This window comes from Tachysurus fulvidraco, chromosome 25 (genome assembly GCF_022655615.1).
Source record: "Tachysurus fulvidraco isolate hzauxx_2018 chromosome 25, HZAU_PFXX_2.0, whole genome shotgun sequence".
In the NCBI taxonomy this organism is placed as follows: domain Eukaryota; kingdom Metazoa; phylum Chordata; class Actinopteri; order Siluriformes; family Bagridae; genus Tachysurus; species Tachysurus fulvidraco.
Window position 1 is genome coordinate 13,981,686 of NC_062542.1, and position 19,680 is coordinate 14,001,365.

General features: G+C 42.3%; 1 protein-coding gene across 6 annotated transcripts in view; it reads left to right on the top strand.

Moving 5' to 3' along the window:
• The window catches only part of arfgef1 (ADP-ribosylation factor guanine nucleotide-exchange factor 1 (brefeldin A-inhibited)), a 46,129-nt gene extending 26,798 nt beyond the window's left edge, over window positions 1–19,331 (top strand). For 2 of the 6 annotated variants that reach the window (XM_047808637.1, XM_047808641.1), the window contains 30 exons: window positions 1,806–2,040; window positions 2,435–2,534; window positions 2,996–3,135; window positions 3,277–3,385; window positions 5,674–5,875; window positions 6,854–6,965; window positions 7,854–8,059; window positions 8,808–8,892; window positions 9,102–9,267; window positions 9,687–9,838; window positions 10,791–10,919; window positions 11,057–11,215; window positions 11,368–11,512; window positions 11,702–11,792; window positions 11,895–11,935; window positions 12,460–12,629; window positions 12,751–12,902; window positions 13,799–13,971; window positions 14,100–14,260; window positions 14,646–14,776; window positions 14,975–15,104; window positions 15,197–15,332; window positions 15,433–15,571; window positions 15,673–15,757; window positions 15,888–16,008; window positions 16,337–16,476; window positions 16,558–16,726; window positions 17,454–17,592; window positions 17,794–17,911; window positions 17,998–19,331. In XM_047808637.1, the coding sequence (XP_047664593.1) occupies window positions 1,806–2,040; window positions 2,435–2,534; window positions 2,996–3,135; window positions 3,277–3,385; window positions 5,674–5,875; window positions 6,854–6,965; window positions 7,854–8,059; window positions 8,808–8,892; window positions 9,102–9,267; window positions 9,687–9,838; window positions 10,791–10,919; window positions 11,057–11,215; window positions 11,368–11,512; window positions 11,702–11,792; window positions 11,895–11,935; window positions 12,460–12,629; window positions 12,751–12,902; window positions 13,799–13,971; window positions 14,100–14,260; window positions 14,646–14,776; window positions 14,975–15,104; window positions 15,197–15,332; window positions 15,433–15,571; window positions 15,673–15,757; window positions 15,888–16,008; window positions 16,337–16,476; window positions 16,558–16,726; window positions 17,454–17,592; window positions 17,794–17,911; window positions 17,998–18,153 (4,192 nt within the window). In that variant the 3' untranslated portion in view covers window positions 18,154–19,331. The remainder of the gene's footprint in view (window positions 1–1,805; window positions 2,041–2,434; window positions 2,535–2,995; window positions 3,136–3,276; window positions 3,386–5,673; window positions 5,876–6,853; window positions 6,966–7,853; window positions 8,060–8,807; window positions 8,893–9,101; window positions 9,268–9,686; window positions 9,839–10,790; window positions 10,920–11,056; window positions 11,216–11,367; window positions 11,513–11,701; window positions 11,793–11,894; window positions 11,936–12,459; window positions 12,630–12,750; window positions 12,903–13,798; window positions 13,972–14,099; window positions 14,261–14,645; window positions 14,777–14,974; window positions 15,105–15,196; window positions 15,333–15,432; window positions 15,572–15,672; window positions 15,758–15,887; window positions 16,009–16,336; window positions 16,477–16,557; window positions 16,727–17,453; window positions 17,593–17,793; window positions 17,912–17,997) is intronic. The other 4 variants (XM_047808638.1, XM_047808642.1, XM_047808639.1 and 1 more) reach the window with 3 other exon arrangements.
• The last annotated feature ends 349 nt before the right edge of the window (window positions 19,332–19,680 follow it).

A 19,680-nucleotide genomic window follows, 5' to 3' on the forward strand; every position in this document is an offset into this window, starting at 1 on the left:
AAAGCGATACATCACATGGAAGTAGAAATGGATAAATAGTACCACATTATGGTCTGTCATACCGAGACTGGAATTACCGTTAAGTCGCTGCAGAGTAAGTGGAATAAAACACTCGGCAACTCCGTCGTCGATTATTTTCCTGTGCAGCATTAAAACGTCTCAGAAGAGGAACGCAGTGAGGGCAGTGTGCCAAAAAGCAGCGTTGCTTATCCGACTCTCCTGGATTTCCCAGTTTGTTTTTGTTTTTTTTGATCGTTACAGCCAAAAATACTTTATTTTGCTTTCTTTTTGCTCCAACTTTTTTTTTTTTTTTTTGGAAAACTGCTTGAATTGGCACAGTGGCAAGAATCCAGTGACATGGATTCTTCTTTTAAACTCCTACCAGTTGTTCGAACAGAAGTGAATGGACTTTGGCCGAACACACAACATGTTGTGATGATGTCACACAACGCGTCTCTGCCAAATATCGGTGTTAACTCTGAAAAATTCCAAACACAACAGAATATCACTTTGTTTGCGTGATTCTGCTTTCATTTCTGCGGTCACAAAACCACCTGGAGAAACTGTCTTATGTTGAAACCTATAATCCCTACTCCAGTGAGTAGATTGGTCTTGTTCATTCCTCCGTGTCATCAGAGACCGCAAAAAAAAATCAGTACGAGCTTTATTTTTCTTCCTATGTTTGAAAGTCACAGCGTTCTTCCACCTCTGCAGATTTACATCCGAAAGCTGCCGTGCTCTTTGATTTACATGCACCAGAGATTTCCCACAGTGATGCTCATATATGCTTTCAGAAGTGTGTTATAAGGTGTTAAGCCTTATTACATAACAGAAGAGTTTTTTTACGAAGCTCTGATTGTACCCGGTTTACACGCTTGTCTCACCGTTCATACGATCCATTTCTGGCCTTTGTTTAGATTTAATGTACGGCGCAGAACGCTTACTTATCCCCAAAACAAATCGATACTTCTCAGCACCAGATTAATTGCTTGTCTGTTTGTCAAAACTAAGTGGAGGTGGAAACTTTAGAAAGAACCTAAAGTATGATGTTTGTATTCAGGGAACGACTGCAAAGGTTAACGCTTAATACTCAGCCGCCCACTCGAGCTCAAAGCCTTCTACCTGGTTTATCGGGAGCTAAAGTTCTGACCGCAGTCGGCTTCCTGCAAAGTCGACTACACCCTCTATAATGAGGACCCAGAAGTGTTCTTCCTCAGTAGGTGTCGAAAATAACAGTCATCCGGGACGCACTTGAAATAACTTCAGTCAGTCCTGTCTTTAATGGCCATTTAAGAGGAAAGTTTTTCAGCACTTTAAGCCTAGACAGATTCTTTGAAAGACTTGGAGTACACTATGCTATGCTAAATTTAGCTGTGCTACGTATGCTAGCATGTAGTTTTGTGTTCAACTGGGTTTTGTTCTTGGCAGACAAAGTTAGTTCCACTCAGAAAAGAAAAAACAAACAATAAACATGCATATTGAATTTATTTTCTATTGGGTTTTTCATTTTTTTCGAGTTCTGTGTCATGCATATAAGCAATCCAAGGCCTCACAGAAAAGGTCCCAGTATTCCATTATTCAGTATTCAGTCAAACAGTATTGTGGGTAATTTGTCATTATCATGAATTATCTAACATGGATTTCATTAGAGAATTGTTTACTATATGAATCATTGATTCGGAAATTGATTTTAAATTGTTCAGGGAGGATTAAAGATGTTTAAGGAGGATTTTCTTTTTATTTGTGAAGCAGAAATGAACCAGCACCAGTTCCTCATTTTTTTTTTCTTCTCCCCCCATCTCCAGATCCCATGAATTGCGCTCTAAAGTGCTGTCACTGCAGTTGCTGCTCTCCATCCTGCAGAACGCAGGCCCAATCTTCAAGACCAATGAGATGTTCATCAACGCCATCAAGCAGTACCTATGCGTGGCGCTATCCAAAAACGGCGTCTCGTCCGTCCCTGAGGTCTTCGAGCTCTCTCTGTCCATCTTCCTTACTCTTCTGTCCAACTTCAAAACCCACCTCAAAATGCAGATCGAGGTAGTGTGCAGATCTCCGTGCCTCATGAAGCATGCATCTCTCCCCTGCTGCTATTAACCTGCTGACAGTGTGGATTTATCTGCGTCTGGTGTATTGTGGCAGCTTGTAATTCATTCCCAGACGCTGTGTGTGTTTGTGTGTGTGTGTGTGTGTGAGAGAGAGAGAGAGAGAGAGAGAGAGAGTGAGAGTGTGTGAGTGTGTTAAAAAACTAACTCTGGCTGTTAAGAATTTAATCATCTCCTTTTTATTCAGCAGAATGTATAGCCATACCAATTACTGTGAAAATATTCCTCCATTTCTTTTTTCCTGCAAGATTTCGCTAATTTATTAAACATGCTTGTGCAGGAAGCTCTGATTCTCTATAGTCATTCTCTATGCTTCTCTTCACCGCAAGGTCTTCTTTAAAGAAATTTTTCTGTACATCCTCGAGACGTCCACAAGCTCATACGATCACAAATGGATGGTCATCCAGACGCTCACCAGAATATGTGCAGGTATGAAACCCCCGGACCTTCCACTTCATTCACGTATTCGTGTTTACATCTGGTTGCCATGGTTTCAGTTTTATTTATTTTAGAAATATGCAATATTTGTCTAGTGATGGAGTGACACTTTGTAGCTGCTAGGAGAGCAGTGTGTATCCCTAACTCATGTTTTTCCAAGCATTGTGTGTGTGTGTGTGTGTGTGTGTGTGTGTGTGTGTGTGTGTGTGTTTCTGAAGCAGCTTTATAAAAGACGACATGCATTGTTATTTTTTATCCATTTATAGTTACATTTTATATATGCTGTTCTTCTCTACCATTGGTAGTTGCCTTATTGGTGCAGCCATCATGTATGAAATTTGAGCCCCGCCCACTTTACTGTAATCACTGTAAAACGAGAACATTCACTAAATCACAGCTAACTTGTACCATAGACTAAACTCCTGTATTTTTCTGTGTCCATTGTTTTACAGATGCCCAAAGTGTGGTGGATATATATGTGAATTACGACTGTGACTTGAACGCTGCTAATATATTCGAGAGACTAGTGAACGACCTGTCCAAGATCGCACAGGGCCGCGGAGGCCACGAACTGGGCACATCGACACTACAGGTAAATCGCATACTTTTGTGCAATTACTGTGCTTTTTAATATAATACATTAATATGTCTGTATTTAGGTTTGCTTTTTGGAAATGCTCATGCTTTTATGAATAGACCCGTGTTTTAAATGCGAGTCTGCTCCGAACTGCAGGAGCTGACTTTGAGAAAGAAGGGTCTGGAGTGTCTTGTCTCAATCCTCAAGTGCATGGTGGAGTGGAGTAAGGACCAGTACGTGAACCCTAACTCTCAGACCAGTCTTGGTAAGCCCTGCTCCTTCTTCGTCTCAGGCGTCTCTAAATATCCTGCTGTCATTCCCACTTATTCCTATTGTCTCTCTTTAATCTCGAGGATAGAAAATTCCTCATTTATCTATCAGTGGTTTTAGTCATGGCTTTATGGAGTGGTCGTGGCATTTCCTCACTGGAGTGGGAAATTAATTACTGTACCTTAACTATTTACACGACTGAAAACATTTAAAAGTGTGCAGTTTTTTTGGTTGTCATTTTTTCCCTATTTAGTTTCATTCCGAGGGGGGCACGGTGGCTTAGTGGTTGGCACGTTCGCCTCACACCTCCAGGGTCGGGGTTCGATTCCCGCCTCCGCCTTGTGTGTGTGGAGTTTGCATGTTCTCCCCGTGCCTCTGGGGTTTCCTCCGGGTACTCCGGTTTCCTCCCCCAGTCCAAAGACATGCATGATAGGTTAATTGGCATCTCTGGAAAATTGTCCGTAGTGTGTGAGTGAATGAGAGTGTGTGTGTGCCCTGCAATGGGTTGGCACTCCGTCCAGGGTGTATCCTGCCTCGATGCCCGATGTCGCCTGAGGCTCCCCGTGACCCGAGAAGTTTGGATAAAGCGGTAGAAAATGAATGAGCAAGTGAGAGAGTTTCATTCCGAATTTCTTTCAGCTGGTGCATGAAATCTGTATTTGAATTAAATCCAGTGTTTTAGAGCAAATACAGGAAGTGATCTCAGAAGTGCCTGTGGCAAGCTTGCCATCTTAATCAAACAAACCCTGGAGCTTTCGCTAATCAGAGAAAGCCCAAAAGCCCTAAACGATGGAGCACACAGGCTGCGAGTTTAGCGAGGATCAGTGGCTTCTTATCTGTTGGTGTTTTGCCCGGACACCCTCTCATCAGACAGTGCAGATATACAATGCATTGTTTTATTTTTTTTTTGGTTTATTTCTCTCCTTTTTATTTCATCAGCATTTATTCCAACACTACACACCTTTCCGAAAGCCATGTCTATTTGTTCCAAAACAACACACGTTTTATAAGATTAAAGGTCTTGTTACAAACTGCTGGAAAACTCCGTGGATGTATCCCCCCCCCCCCCAATAACACCAATCTTGTCGCTGAAGTGTGCGCTTCGTTGTTGCTCTTGTGCTGTTTGTCCTCTGTCTCTTGTTTGTGACTCACATAAAAGTAAAAGCATACATTACATGAGCGACTGAGATTTAGCTAGCCTCGTTGCTATAGTAACGGTATGTCAGGTTAAAGCATAATTGATAGAAGGCTGTGATCCTTGTGCTCTCTGCTGTCCATATAGTTAGTTTATTGAACTGTTTATGTTCTTTCATGACCACCGTGTTCTCTAAACCCTAGCAAATGTCTTGAGTGTTGAATTTCGGCCCTTTTGATTACCAGAATCTTTTTTTTCTTTCTCTTGAAAGCTTCACAGCAAAATAAACCTTTTAATTTGAACAACATGAAAAAACTTGTACAAAACTTGTGCTTGTAATAAATATGCAGATTTATTTTTTTTAATTAGACAAAGACTCCATAGCACAAATGAATGAATCATTTACTGTTAAACACAGAATAATCTGGAAACAATATCAGCAATCAGCAATCGGTTAAAATACATTTTCCTTCAAAAGAAATCAGATATTTACATAAAACAAGAAATACATTTGATAATCTTATGCAGCTTTAAGGACACAAAGCAGTGCATCTATGTTATGATGATTATGATGTCAGGGTTTGTGCCTCAAAGCTTACACAACACTGTTTAGTGTTGTGGCATTGTGCGTTGAAACAGAGAATTTCGAGACTCCAGAGGGACTGACATTCTCTGTTTCAACGCACAATAGAGTCTAGAGGAAGAGTCTAGAGGAAGCAGGTGTTCGTGTGTGAGGTCCCTGTGCTCCGAGAAAGCAACAAGGGCTCTCACGTTACTGTGACGGCTCTGTGCTGAATGTTTAAAAGAGTTTCCTACATGTAATCAGATCCTACATGGAACATTGTCTTTCTTTCTCTCTCAATCTCTCTCTCCATCACACACACACACACACACACACACACACACACACACACACACACACACACACACACACACACACACACACACACACATTGCTGGCCTGGATTGCAAGGCCTTTATCTGGCTCTTGTGGTCTGTTCCGAGTTTCTTTTTTCCCTCCTTATTATGAATAACCTTCTGTAACCTCATACAGACAGCAGAGTGTGAGGAGCCGGTGTACAGCAACACACTTTTACAGCCCTAATGAATCAAACTGCCTTCTCGCTCTGTCTCTCGCTTTCTCTCAGGCCAGGAGAAACCTTCTGAGCAGGAGGCCAACGATTCCAAGCATCCAGAGACCATTAACCGCTATGGCAGCATTAACTCTCTGGACTCCACAGCTTCCTCGGGCATCGGCAGCTACAGCACACAGATGTCCGGCACGGATAATCCAGAGCAGTTTGAAGTGCTGAAACAGCAGAAGGAAATCATCGAGCAAGGCATAGACCTGTAAGGTTTCATTGTATACAAGCTGCATAATCGATGGTAAAAAAAAAAAACCCACCAAACAAACACGCATCATAGACTTTTAGGCCCTGTTCACATTTTTCTGGGGTCAATTGACCAGGTCAGACTTCTTCAGTGACCAGGTCAGACTTCGTCAGGCTTTTTTTTTTTTTTTTTGCACCAGCTGTTTCTTTTTTGTGACTGGTAACGTTTGTGTTAAGAGTGTTATATAAAGTGGTTACGTGAACCAGCTCATAATGTTTGCATTGAATACATCACATTATAGCATTACATATGTTTGCTTGCACCAGATAATACAATATTTCATAACCTCACTAACTTTTTAGCGCAACGGATTGCTGCGTGTGACGTCATTGTTATTGTTCGTTTGCGCATCCGGGTCAGTTCGAAACAGTGATTCAGACTGGTATCTGATATAGGCCACATTTTAAAAGGTAATGTGAACAGCCAAACAAAAAAACCCAGATCTGAGCAAAATATCTGAATTGAGCATTAAGACTTGCAGTGTGAACGTGGCCTTATTTAACATAACCTGAAGGAGACTGGAATAGGAAATCGGGATAGTAATCAGGATGAAGGACGCCATGCTTTCTGTTTTCAGTATAACAGGAATTTAATAACAGGAATCGACTTGTCTTACAGACATTTATATCCATAGGTAAATATCGTGTAGATTGTTATTGCTGGCAGATTGCTGTAAAGTAAGGGTTATAGAACACTTCAGGATGTGCTGTTATCTAAAATCTTCAGTTTTGCACAAGGCCATATATCACTGTCAATGAGTCTTGTCCTATAACAGCACACACCCCCAAGTACTTAATTTCTCCCAAATCACGTCCATGTTGGTGTGCAAAGATGACAGCACTATGGCAGAATCTAGTTTTATTTATATATTTGTCTGAAAATTCATCACTTCACAAGTTTTATGGTGACATGTTGGTGTGTTCGCTTGTGTTCAAGGTTCAACAAGAAACCAAAGAGGGGAATCCAGTATCTGCAGGAGCAAGGCATGCTGGGAACCACGCCAGAGGACATCGCTCAGTTCTTACATCAGGAAGAGAGGCTGGATTCTGTAAGCCTTAGCGTATCTTAGCGTATCTTCTGCCAATAGCGTATTCCTAAAGGTAGTTAATAACAGTAGTAAACCAAGAAGCACTACTCATCCTGATGAATTCACCCAAATGTTTCCATTTCAAAAAGAGCTTAACGATTTGGGTGAGTGGTAGCACTGGTTTTGTTAGGCCTTAAGAGTCTCCCCATACAGTCACGGAGTGTGTAAAAGAGCTCTCTTAACATTTGCTCTAAAACAGGAGCTGATCAGGGCCATTCCTCAGCCTCAAGAGTCACAGCCAAGATGTGTATTTATCACATTATGTTCATCAGTAGCGTGAATGTAAATCAAATGAAATTCAAATTTTATTTGTCACATACAAGTACGACATGCAGTTTCCGCATATCCCAGGTTATTATAATGAGCCTGGGGTCAGAGCACAGGGTCAGCCATAGTGCGGCGCCCCTGGAGCAGGTGAGGTTAAGGGCCTTGCCCAAGGACCCATTGTTGCTGTCTCAGCAGCTTGTGGGCTTGAACCTCAACCTTCTGATCAGTATAACCACTGAACCATCCTTAACCACTGAACCAACATGTCCTCTGTCCATCATTTAGAGCTTTGTCTGGTTTATTGCTCAGTAATCAAAGCGAACGAATTAATTCTGTCTGTTGTATTAACACATGCATATCAGCAATAAATGTGCTTGTAAGGGTTTTATAAGCTATTGGTATCTGCAAACAATATCATACTGTCATGTCACATATATAGAAAAAGCCTAATTTTCATTTTATTACTAATATTTAACGATGCATTGTTTAGATTACAGATTTGTTTGTATATAAGTGAGTGCCTGACACATTTTAAAGACTTAGAGAATTAATATATAGCTAATTTCTCCGTCTTCTTCACAGGTCCAAGCCGGAGAGTTTCTGGGAGACAACGATCGCTTCAACAAGGAAGTGATGTATGCCTATGTGGACCAAATGGACTTTCAAGGGAAGGACTTTGTGTCGGCCCTGCGCCTGTTTCTTGAGGGCTTCAGGCTCCCTGGAGAAGCCCAGAAAATTGATCGTCTCATGGAGAAATTTGCTGCTAGATATTTAGAGTGCAACCAACGGTACGAGATTAGAGGATTCAAATCTCTATATTCCTTTACTGGACTGACAAAGACCATACCGACTTCAGTAGATTGACAAGAACAGACCACACCTCCTTTTCTAGATTGACAGAAGCAGAGACCACACCCCATTTTCTAGATTGACAGGAACAGAGACCACACCTCCTTTTCTAGATTGACAGGAACAGAGACCACACCACAATTTCTAGATTGACAGGAACAGAGACCACACCCCCATTTCTAGACTGACAGGCACAGAAAACAAACCTTTTCTAGATTGACAGGAACAGAGACCACGCCCCTTTTCTAGATTGACTTCACTAGATTGACAGGAACAGAGACCACACCACCTTTTCTAGATTGACTTCACTAAATTGACACGAACAGAGACCACACCCCCATTTCTAGATTGACAGGAACAGAGACCACGCCCCTTTTCTAGATTGACTTCACTAGATTGACAGGAACAGAGACCACACCACCTTTTCTAGATTGACTTCAGTAAATTGACACAAACAGAGACCACACCCCCATTTCTAGATTGACAGGAACAGAGACCACGCCCCCTTTTCTAGATTGACAAGAACAGACCACACCTCCTTTTGTAGATTGACAAGAACAGACCACACCCCCTTTTCTAGACTGACAGGCACAGAAAACACACCTCCTTTTCTAGATTGACAGGAGCAGAGACCACGCCTTCTTTGCGACTACATTGCGATACGTTTTATCCCCCTTTCTTTTGCAGACAAACCCTGTTTGCGAGTGCTGACACAGCGTATGTCCTTGCTTATTCAATAATAATGTTGACAACAGACCTTCATAGTCCACAGGTGAGTGAATCATGTCTGCTGTTACAAGTTTACTGAACCTCTCAATCTGATTAAACACACTTCACTTGTCTGCCTATATGCTGCTCTAAATGGTGCCCAGTAAATATGTGACTTGCAATGTAAAAATTAAAGATATAAATAAATCAGTTCTTATCAGAAACATACTGCTGGAGTGACTGTGTCATGTTTCTGATTCCTTCTTCGAACAGGTGAAGAATAAAATGACAAAAGAGCAATACATAATGATGAACAGAGGGATCAATGACAGTAAAGATTTGCCGGAGGACTATTTGTCATCCATCTACAATGAAATTGCGGGGAAGAAGATATCTATGAAGGAGACGAAGGAGATGCCGCTCAAATCGAATAAACAAAGTGAGATTAGCACTCGACACTATGAAAAATGTTTATTCGTAATGCTGGAAAGTGTGCGTGTGTCCGTGATGATATTAGAGCCATTAGTACGGCAGAGTACACGATATAATGTGAGCATTCACAAGCCATCACATCACATGTCAGGATGTTATATTTAGCTATGGAAAGAACATTAACAAAATAGTTTATCGATGTTTGTTTATTCTGGAATTTCAGTGCGTTATAATGGCATATAATTCATCATATATATATATATATATATACTATATGGCATAACTGTTCGCAAATGATGAAATGGTGAATAATGCAGTGTCATGGTGCAATACATTTACGAAGCTTATTATTACACTGAACCAGACAGTGAGCACTGCTCTGAGGTCGCTCAGAAAGATGACTCTCTGTGCTGCTGTTTGAAACAGGCGTGGCCAGTGAGAAACAGAGACGGCTTCTGTACAACGTGGAAATGGAGCAGATGGCGAAGACAGCTAAGGCTCTGATGGAGGCTGTGAGCCACGTTCAGGCCCCGTTCACCAGCGCCACCCACCTGGAGCACGTCAGGCCTATGTTTAAGGTATAAAACACCTTGGTCTCAACCCACAGCCACTGAGAGTTTGATATCGCTTGTGGTTTCTGGCTTCAGGTTTCATCCTGATTTCATATCTGCAATTCCAGTGCACCAGTACAGATTAAAAACTAGTTTAGTTTAGTGCAATATGTAGTCTAAAATGGTTGTTTGATAAAGTAAATGTTTGCCCAGGAGCTACAGGAAAAGCTGGGTGTAAAGTAGAAAGGAAATGTAGATATGAATATGCAGATTAGAAAAAAAAAAAAAATAGCCCCCCATCCACTTTCCTGGTAAACGAGTTCATTTACATATCGAGACCTGACAGGAGTTTATAATGTCTGATGCACATATCTCCAGCTTCTCATGATTTTATGTCACATACATTTCCATGCAAGGGTTTAATCCAATTAACTTATTAGTTTAAGGTGACAGTTACTACTGTAAGTCACCACAAGCCGACTCGCTTTGTCCTGCTCCGTGCTTGGATTTTCTTTTAGCCTTAAGATGCATTAATGATGCACTACCGATGAGGTTTTGTGCTTCTTGTAGAGTTTATTAAAGCTACCACTGAGTACATAAATGCATGATACCGTGGCTTAGATATCTTATTTTGTTTAATGTCACATTACCATAATTTATTTTAGAAGGTCCTGATTAAGATGCAGTGGAAGTGTACACGCAAGCAGAAGGCAGCTTTTTAAAATGCACAGTATACTCAGATGTCAAAATGTCAGTCTCCATAAACAGGAGGAAACCCAATTAACGTAAAATGGACTGCCAACAACCAACCGATTATGATAAAGAGGCATGCTTATTTGCCTGTCAATCATGTTGCTTGTGAAATTACGAAAGCTTTATATCTTACATCAGCATTCATGTGTTGTATATATTTTGATGTGCGGGGTCTGTAAGGCTTCCGACAGTCTGACTGACTGATATACATTTGATTACACTGTAGCTGGCCTGGACACCATTCCTGGCAGCTTTCAGTGTGGGTCTGCAGGACTGCGATGACACCGAGGTAGCATCTCTGTGCCTGGAGGGGATCCGCTGTGCCATCAGAATAGCCTGCATCTTCTCCATACAGGTACTTACTGGCTCGAATCTAGTTAGCAGCGCAGTTGAATCAGTTGCACTGTTTGACATCTAGTAGGTGCAAAGGTTGAGAATGAGAATGAAGCGACACGCTAAACGTGCAGTGCTGTGAATCTTGCTCGGTTTTAGTTGGAGAGAGATGCGTACGTGCAGGCTCTGGCTCGATTCACCTTGCTCACAGCCAGCTCTGGGATCACGGAGATGAAGCAGAAGAACATCGATACAATCAAGACGCTTATCACGGTGGCTCACACTGATGGGAACTACCTGGGAAACTCGTGGCATGAGGTGAGCTTTGCATGACACTTTCTACATCGTGTTACTAAAACACTTGGAATACAAACTAAGGGACCTGCTTGCTAAAGAGGCTTATTCTGCTATATAATGCATAGTTATGAGGATGTGTGTGTGTGTGTGTGTGTGTCTGTCTTTTTTTGTAGATTCTGAAGTGCATTAGTCAGTTAGAGCTGGCCCAGCTCATTGGCACAGGGGTGAAGGCTCGCTACATATCCGGGACTGTTCGGGGCAAAGAGGGTTTCATCACTAGCACCAAAGAGCAGAATTCAGACGAGTATCTGGGCATCGGTCAGTCCACCAGTAGTGCTGCATTTATTATTTATTTTTGCTGAAGTTAAGTGTAGTTCCAGTAGCTTCTTTTTGCATTGCGTCACATCACCCACCCCACTATTGATTATTCTCCTATAACACCATGACACTAAGTGTTTTATTCCTTTATATGCACAACACCTGTTCATCCTTTTGCTTTGTTTTTAGTCGGCGGGACTGTTGATCGGAAGCAGATTGCTAGCATTCAAGAATCCATCGGTGAGACCAGCTCTCAGAGTGTGGTGGTTGCCGTGGACAGGTACAGTTCATGTCCTACTCTAGCGTTCACGCAACGCAGACGCGTCATTTCGGTTTATTTATTCAAATTGCTTTGATTTTGTTTTCCCTACTTTGTTTTTAGGATTTTCACAGGATCCATTCGATTGGACGGTAATGCTATAGGTGAGTAAATGACTTAAATATTATTACACTGCCAGTCAAAACAACACCTCTATAGGATTAAATAAGCAGTGGGTTCAGTCTATCAATCAAAAGAATGTTCAAGAAATATTTGTCTTTAATTGGAAACAAATTGCATCTAATTAGAAAAGTAATAAGTATTAAGAGTTAATGTTTTTTTTTTTTCTAATATTGTCCTAGGTAGATTTTGGTGCTTGCATTTGGTACTAAAATTTACATCCTGGATTTTTATATATCCATGTAGCTGCTTTTGAAAAGCAGTCCTTTGTTAATTGTGCTCTAGAAATCAACATAAAGTTACTTATAAGTGCACAAACACTATATAAGGTCCTATTAGGCATTTTTCCTCATTTAACTGCCAGTTCTGTCCATTTTATTTCATCAGACATAGTACTGTAATTAATCTGTGTGTGGAAAAATCTTTCTCTGCTAATGTGGAAGTAAATATAAATTTGCAAACAAAACGATTATTTATTTATTATTGAATTTTTTTTTTCCCTCTGCAGTTGATTTTGTGCGTTGGCTGTGTGCCGTGTCCATGGACGAGCTGGCCTCTCCGACTCACCCGCGCATGTTTAGCCTGCAGAAGATTGTAGAGATTTCCTACTACAACATGGGTCGCATCAGACTCCAGTGGTCCAGGATCTGGGAAGTAATAGGAGATCATTTCAACAAGGTCAGATTTACAGACCATGTGTGAAAGGTTTTTATTTTTAGTTTGTTTAGGTGGCTTTCGAGTCCCGAGAGTAGTGCCGGAAGCAGAACGTGTTCATTCTCTGTCGTCATGCTGTATTCAGGTGGGCTGTAATCCCAATGAGGACGTCGCCATCTTCGCTGTGGATTCACTCCGGCAGTTGTCCATGAAGTTTTTGGAGAAAGGAGAACTAGCCAATTTCAGATTCCAGAAGGATTTCTTAAGGCCGTTTGAGCACATCATGAAAAAGAACAGGTAATCACTGTGCACTGTTCCTTAATACTTATCGTTGTTAATCACTTTATTGTACTTGTGTACAAATCAGAATTAATAGAGCTTTTTATACCAACATGCTCTTTCACATATATTATTGTTTCTGTAGTATCAGCTGATAGCCTACATAAGGACGCAAGACAGATGTGACGCAATTTAACAAAGCCGCACGTGTACCGGTGGAAATCGTGAAGTTTTTAATGAGGAAACGTTTACGTAAAATTGTTGGCCTTCGTTGTCAGCACTTGTAATTGTAAATTTTCCAACGTGTTTCCAAAGAGTTAAAAAAAAAAGAGTTCCAAAGCTCTTTGTTACTATAAAGTAAGCGATAACAGGCAATAATGTATGTTGCAAATGTTCCACAACCTTAAACGTGACTATAAACAGTTAAAAATCAGAAGGTGTTTTGTTAATTAACACATTAAAAAAAGGAATTTAAAAGGAATTGAACACCACAGAAAACAAACACCTTTATGGTGGCATCAGTGTTATTTATCCAAAATCCTGAGCTGTTTTATTCTTTACATAGTAGCAGTTCTTTCCCAAAATGACCCGCTACATTCATATAAATAAAAGATGCTTCGTACAACAAACAAAAAAAGAACGAGCATTAGGTAGAAGTCGATAAAATCACTTCACCCACCTAATCCAGCTTTAATCAGAGGTCGTCTGAGGTCATACAGACCCCGCAGTGTGTTTCTTATTAAACCGAACCAGCAAGCAGTCACACACACACTCGTGTAGGAAACGATTAGCTCAGCACTGTGGATAATAAATCAGGCTGTCGGTCTGTGTGTTAGCTCAAAAAAAAAATAGATTGGTGTGTGTGTGTGTGTGTGTGGTGTTATTGACACCTTTTTTTTATTTACCTCACACAGATCGCCCACTATCAGAGACATGGTGGTACGCTGCATTGCTCAGATGGTGAACTCGCAGGCGGGGAACATCCGCTCAGGCTGGAAGAATATTTTCTCTGTGTTCCACCTGGCAGCCTCGGATCAGGACGAGAGCATCGTGGAACTCGCCTTCCAGACCACTGGACACATCGTCAGTAAGTAACCAGAACACGGGTGTTCCGTTTTAGCCCGAACAGACTGAGGGTGGTCTGTTAAGACCATGTGGTTTTTGTCAAAACTGTTTAGGTGTGAATACTCACTCACAGTTTCTCCTGTTCCACAGCGAATGTATTCGAGAAGCACTTTCCTGCCACCATCGACTCTTTCCAGGACGCCGTTAAGTGTCTGTCAGAGTTTGCCTGTAACGCAGCGTTCCCTGACACCAGCATGGAGGCCATCCGTCTGATCCGCCACTGCGCCAAATACGTCTCCGACAGACCTCAGGTCAGTGCTAATGAACTCAAGACTTTAATCTTGCTTAATAAATAGAGGCTGGCTGAGGACCAAAACCCTTTTATTTCACACTGAGCGGAGTTTATTCTGAGCCTTGGCAACGGTAGAGGATTAGGGGAGTCATCGTGTCTGATAAAGATGAATCCAGTGTAAAGACACGAGGGTTGCCAGGTCGATGATAATCACACTGATCTTTTATTTTATGAATGTGAATGATCTTCACCCTCCCCCTATTTTTTTTAATTTTTTTAAAGCCACTGATAGGTGCCACCTGATCACTGGTTATTGTTAATGAGTTTCAGATCATTGCCACATAAAAACAAAAGGCTTAAGATGTAGTAATCATGCTAGTCTGTCCTCCTCCCCTCTTTGTTAGGCGTTTAAAGACTACACAAGTGATGATATGAATGTAGCCCCAGAGGACCGGGTGTGGGTGCGAGGCTGGTTCCCCATCTTGTTCGAGCTCTCCTGCATCATCAACAGGTGCAAACTGGATGTCAGAACCAGGTATGTGCATACACACACACACACACACACACACACACACACACACACACACACACATATCGAATGCATTCAATTTTGCACACATGGCTGTAATGATGGTGTTTATTGCATATCAGAACAACCCCAAATTCTCAAAGTAAGAAACATTAATGCACTGTTGTTGTTGTTGCTTTTTAAATAACTGTTAAATTGCCCCAGGGGTCTGACGGTGATGTTTGAGGTGATGAAGACTTACGGTCACACGTACGAGAAACACTGGTGGCAAGACCTGTTCAGGATCGTCTTCAGAATCTTCGACAACATGAAGCTACCGGAGCAGCAGACCGAGGTAAATGTGAGAGTCATCTTATCTCTGTAGACTCATGATGTTGAGTAATGAGAGATTAACCTGTGTGTGTGTGTGTGTGTGTATGTGTGTAGAAAGCAGAGTGGATGACCACAACCTGCAACCACGCACTTTATGCCATCTGTGACGTCTTCACGCAGTACTTTGAGTCTCTCAGTGATGTTCTGCTGGATAACATCCTCTCTCAGCTCTACTGGTGTGTGCAGCAAGGTGAGAAACTTATCCAGATGAGGTTCATCAGAATGAAGAGAACTTCAGTGTGGTCTGTAGTATGGATTAATATTGTATCTGTTTTTTTTTTCTTTTTCAGACAACGAGCAGCTGGCGAGGTCCGGAACCAACTGCTTAGAAAACGTAGTGATCCTGAACGGAGAGAAGTTCACGGCTGAGACATGGGACAAGACGTGCAACTGCATGCTGGACATCTTCAAGACCACCATCCCACACGCGTGAGTCCCCACCACACTCCTCTCTGGTTCCAGTCAGTGAGCACTACATCTGTTCTGTTTAAAGGGGCGAGTCGGTTATTTGTGTCCCATCTCCCCCTCAGGTTGTTGACGTGGAAGCCTGCTGGAACGGACAGCGATCACGTGACTCAGCTGGACTCGGACAAGCAACCGGTACGCAAACGAGAGGTCCGAGTTTTGTAGCTGATCTATTAGACCTTCCATGCTTCATAGTGGTCGTTCCTTTAGCTTGTGACCCTTCTGTAGACTGACATCAGATATCGGTGAGTGATTAATGGAATGTGTGTGACATTTACAGGACTCCATGTCCCAGAAGTCTGTGGACATCCAGACCCGGCCAGAGGACCAACACTCTGTGAGCAGTATGGAGAAGGCGCTGGCAGACAATCGGAGACAGAGTCAGTTCAGTTTGTCTTCAGGCAAGTTTAAAACCAGCACAAGTCCTGTTGTGTGTAGTTTATTAGCAGAGAATCAGGTTTACAGATACTGCACTTGTGCTCGGGTGTTTATTTTAAGTCCAGACTCATTTTTTAGCAGTAGAGAATGTGCTCAGGACGTAGTGTACCTCTTCTTCCATACCATAAATGACTACCAATTCAGTACAGTACAGTTCATCGATATGCCGTGGTTCACAGAGCGAATGGAAATTCAGTCCATAATAATTAGCATTCTTACCAGTGCATTCATTTTAATCCCAGTTAATCCTTCGCCCTTAATGCAAGCAATGCGTGTGTGTGTGTGTTGCAGAGGTCCAGGAGCAGAGGTTGTTTGCAGCACTACTCATTAAGTGTGTGGTGCAGCTGGAGCTCATCCAGACCATCGACAACATCGTATTCTTTCCGGCCACCAGCAAGAAGGAGGACGCCGAGAACTTCGCAGCAGCACAGGTACGACACGTGTCGAAGCACTTCTAATCCGTGGGTTTAAAACAGAATCCACTCACCCGCACGCAAATGTGTGTTGCACAGAGAGATGCTCTGGATACCGACGTCCACGTGGAGACGCAGGATCAGGGAATGTACAGCTACTTGACCTCCGAGCAGCTGTTTAAACTGCTGGACTGCCTGCTGGAGTCGCACCGTTTTGCTAAAGCCTTCAACTCCAGCAATGAACAGAGGACAGCGCTGTGGAAGGCTGGTGCGTATCTACACTTTACTGAGTTACACACCGTTACACTGAGTTACTAGTTCATGCCAGAAGACTGAATTCAGAAATCCTAGAAGAATTAGACTTCATTGTAACAAGAACGGGGGGCACGGTGGCTTAGTGGTTAGCACGTTCGCCTCACACCTCCAGGTTTGGGGGTTCGATTCCCGCCTCCGCCTTGTGTGTGTGGAGTTTGCATGTTCTCCCCGTGCCTCGGGGGTTTCCTCCGGGTACTCCGGTTTCCTCCCCCAGTCTAAAGACATGCATGGTAGGTTAATTGGCATCTCTGGAAAATTGTCCATAGTGTGTGTGTGTGAGTGATTGAGTGTGTGTGTGTGCCCTGTGATGGGTTGGCACTCCATCCAGGGTGTATCCTGCCGTGACGCCCGATGACGCCTGAGATCAGAACAGGCTCCCCGTGACCCGAGAAGTTCGGATAAGCGGTAGAAAATGAATAAATGAATGAATGTAACAAGACATGTAACAGTACTGTGTGGATCCTCCCCCATTTTAAATAACCAGTAGCATTTAGCTTACCTCACAGTGCAGACTGAACTTTACTTGACTGTTCACTGGAGTGGGACACTTCAGAGTCTAGAGGACATCAATTGGACAAATAAATCTGATGAGAAGTTGAAGTGCAGAATGATGCCATCAAATTTTGTCATTGTTCTGGAGCGCAAAACCTAAACCTAAATTTTGACTTTCTCTCTGTCAGGTTTTAAAGGGAAGTCCAAACCCAACCTGCTGAAACAGGAGACGAGCAGCTTGGCCTGTGGCCTGCGCATCCTCTTCCGCATGTACACTGACCCGAGCAGACAGGACGCCTGGGAGGAGGTGCAGAGACGGCTGCTCAAGTAAGACACTAGCGTGACACACACACACTAATCACAGATTTAAACTCTCGATTGCCAGAAAATAGGGCAATGGATTTTGTTTTATTTTTATATAATGAGAGAACCATGGGAACTTGTGTGTTTATCTCTAATATTATTTTCTTTGGAGACTAGCACATTGGAGAGCTTTATACCTTGATCTCTTCACCTGTGTTTCTGCAGCGTGTGCAGCGATGCCGTGGCTTATTTCCTCACGCTGACTTCGGAGAGTCATCGCGAGGCCTGGACCAACCTGCTGCTCCTCTTCCTCACCAAAGTGCTGAAGATCAGTGATGACAGGGTGAGTGCTGCCCTCAGCCCCATAGTGATTATGTCATCGATTTTTGGATGGAGAAATAAAGTGTGTGTGTGTGTGTGTGTGTTCAGTTCAAGGCCCACGCCACCCGTTACTACCCACTGCTGTGTGAGATCATGCAGTTCGACCTGATCCCTGAGCTGAGAGCCGTGCTGAGGAAGTTCTTTCTGCGAATTGGGCTCGTGTTCCACATCGCTCGCACGCTGGAACCAGAGCACCAGGCCTAGATACCGCCACCGAAATCGCCCCTTGTGCTCCTTTTATCTGCCGTCCAATCTAATTACTTCCCAAACGCAGGGCATTCTGGGGGCCCTGAAAGGATGCACCCGGAAACTTCTAGAAGAGCGTCTCGATGGTACTCGTAGCAAACTTCTAGACTAGACCGGATCTAGACTGGAAACAACCGTGGGTTTGTACAAGACTCGTAATCGCCTTCAAGATCCGGATTATGTTAAACTGTTCAACTCCTCGACCTCTGAGAAGCTCAGAATCCTGAGTATAATTCCAAATGGTGTAAACTTTGTTTCAACACGATCCTAAAGCTGAATGAAGAATGATGAAAGGGGTCACCATCCAGTAAAACAGTTAGTAATTAGTTCGGATAACGTGTAACTGCCGTTACTCGACATTATTCTAATGTTTTTTTGTTTTGTTTTTGCACCGCTAATGGCTAACATTAGCATGAATAGCTCTTTGAATTGATCTAGTTGTACAGAAAAGTGGCTTGTAAAATAATCCCATAACACTAGATTTTATTTCTAAATCTTTTTTTTTTTTTTTTCCCCTCTCTCTGAATTTGCTGCACACGTTTTTCCTTTTCAAAATGCACTGGAGATTTTTACTTTTGTGATAATTTATTTAACTATGCCATCTCTCTGATTGTCCAATAAGATTTCTAATTGATACCATATCGACTATATATACACTATATATATATATAGTTAGATTATTCCATTTTATATGTACTGATGCTTTTTTAGGTAAAAACTTATAAAAGATGGCAACATCTGGGATCCTTCAAAACTGGAACTTGAGGGGAGGTTAAAGGGAAGAGAAAAGAAGAAAAAAAAAGCTTGCACCCTAACGTGAGCTGCATCTGAGTCACTGGTCTATATATAATCCTGACGTAAGCTTCACTGTATGTGTACAAATTTAAAAAGCTAATATATTTAAATCTTCTCTTTGGTTTGGGGATGGGGTTGCATTCTATAGGACAGACTGAACCATTGCTCTGAGAGACGGATGAGCCGAAGCATTCCTGGTTACGGTGGAATAAGTGTATAATGGTACAGCACTGTAAAGTTTTCTATGTGGAATAAACGATCTGTACAACTGTGTACATTACTGCTTCTGCTCCCACACATCCTGATCAGGCCACACAGGTTAATAAAGTTTCTCAACTTGCTATAATTGTGTAACTGGATCCTGAATCCATTTTTTTTGTGTAACTAAGCTAAAAAAAATTCCTACTGCATTTGGAAGTATGTAGAAGTCAAATCAGGTGTCAGATTTACAGTGAGTCAAGGCCACAAAAGGGGGAGCTGAGAATGACAAGAGTGACAGAGGGCCTTTAAAACATGAAGTGGGGTAATGCAGCTCAGACACAGGAGTGTCAGTTACTCTCGCACAAACACACACACTTTTCTTTTCTCCTGCTTCAAGGAGTCTCATAAATTTGACCCTTGATATAATAATACCGAACAAGAAACTGTTCAGTTCTCCCAGTTAAATGGCACATCAGTAGTTGTACTCAG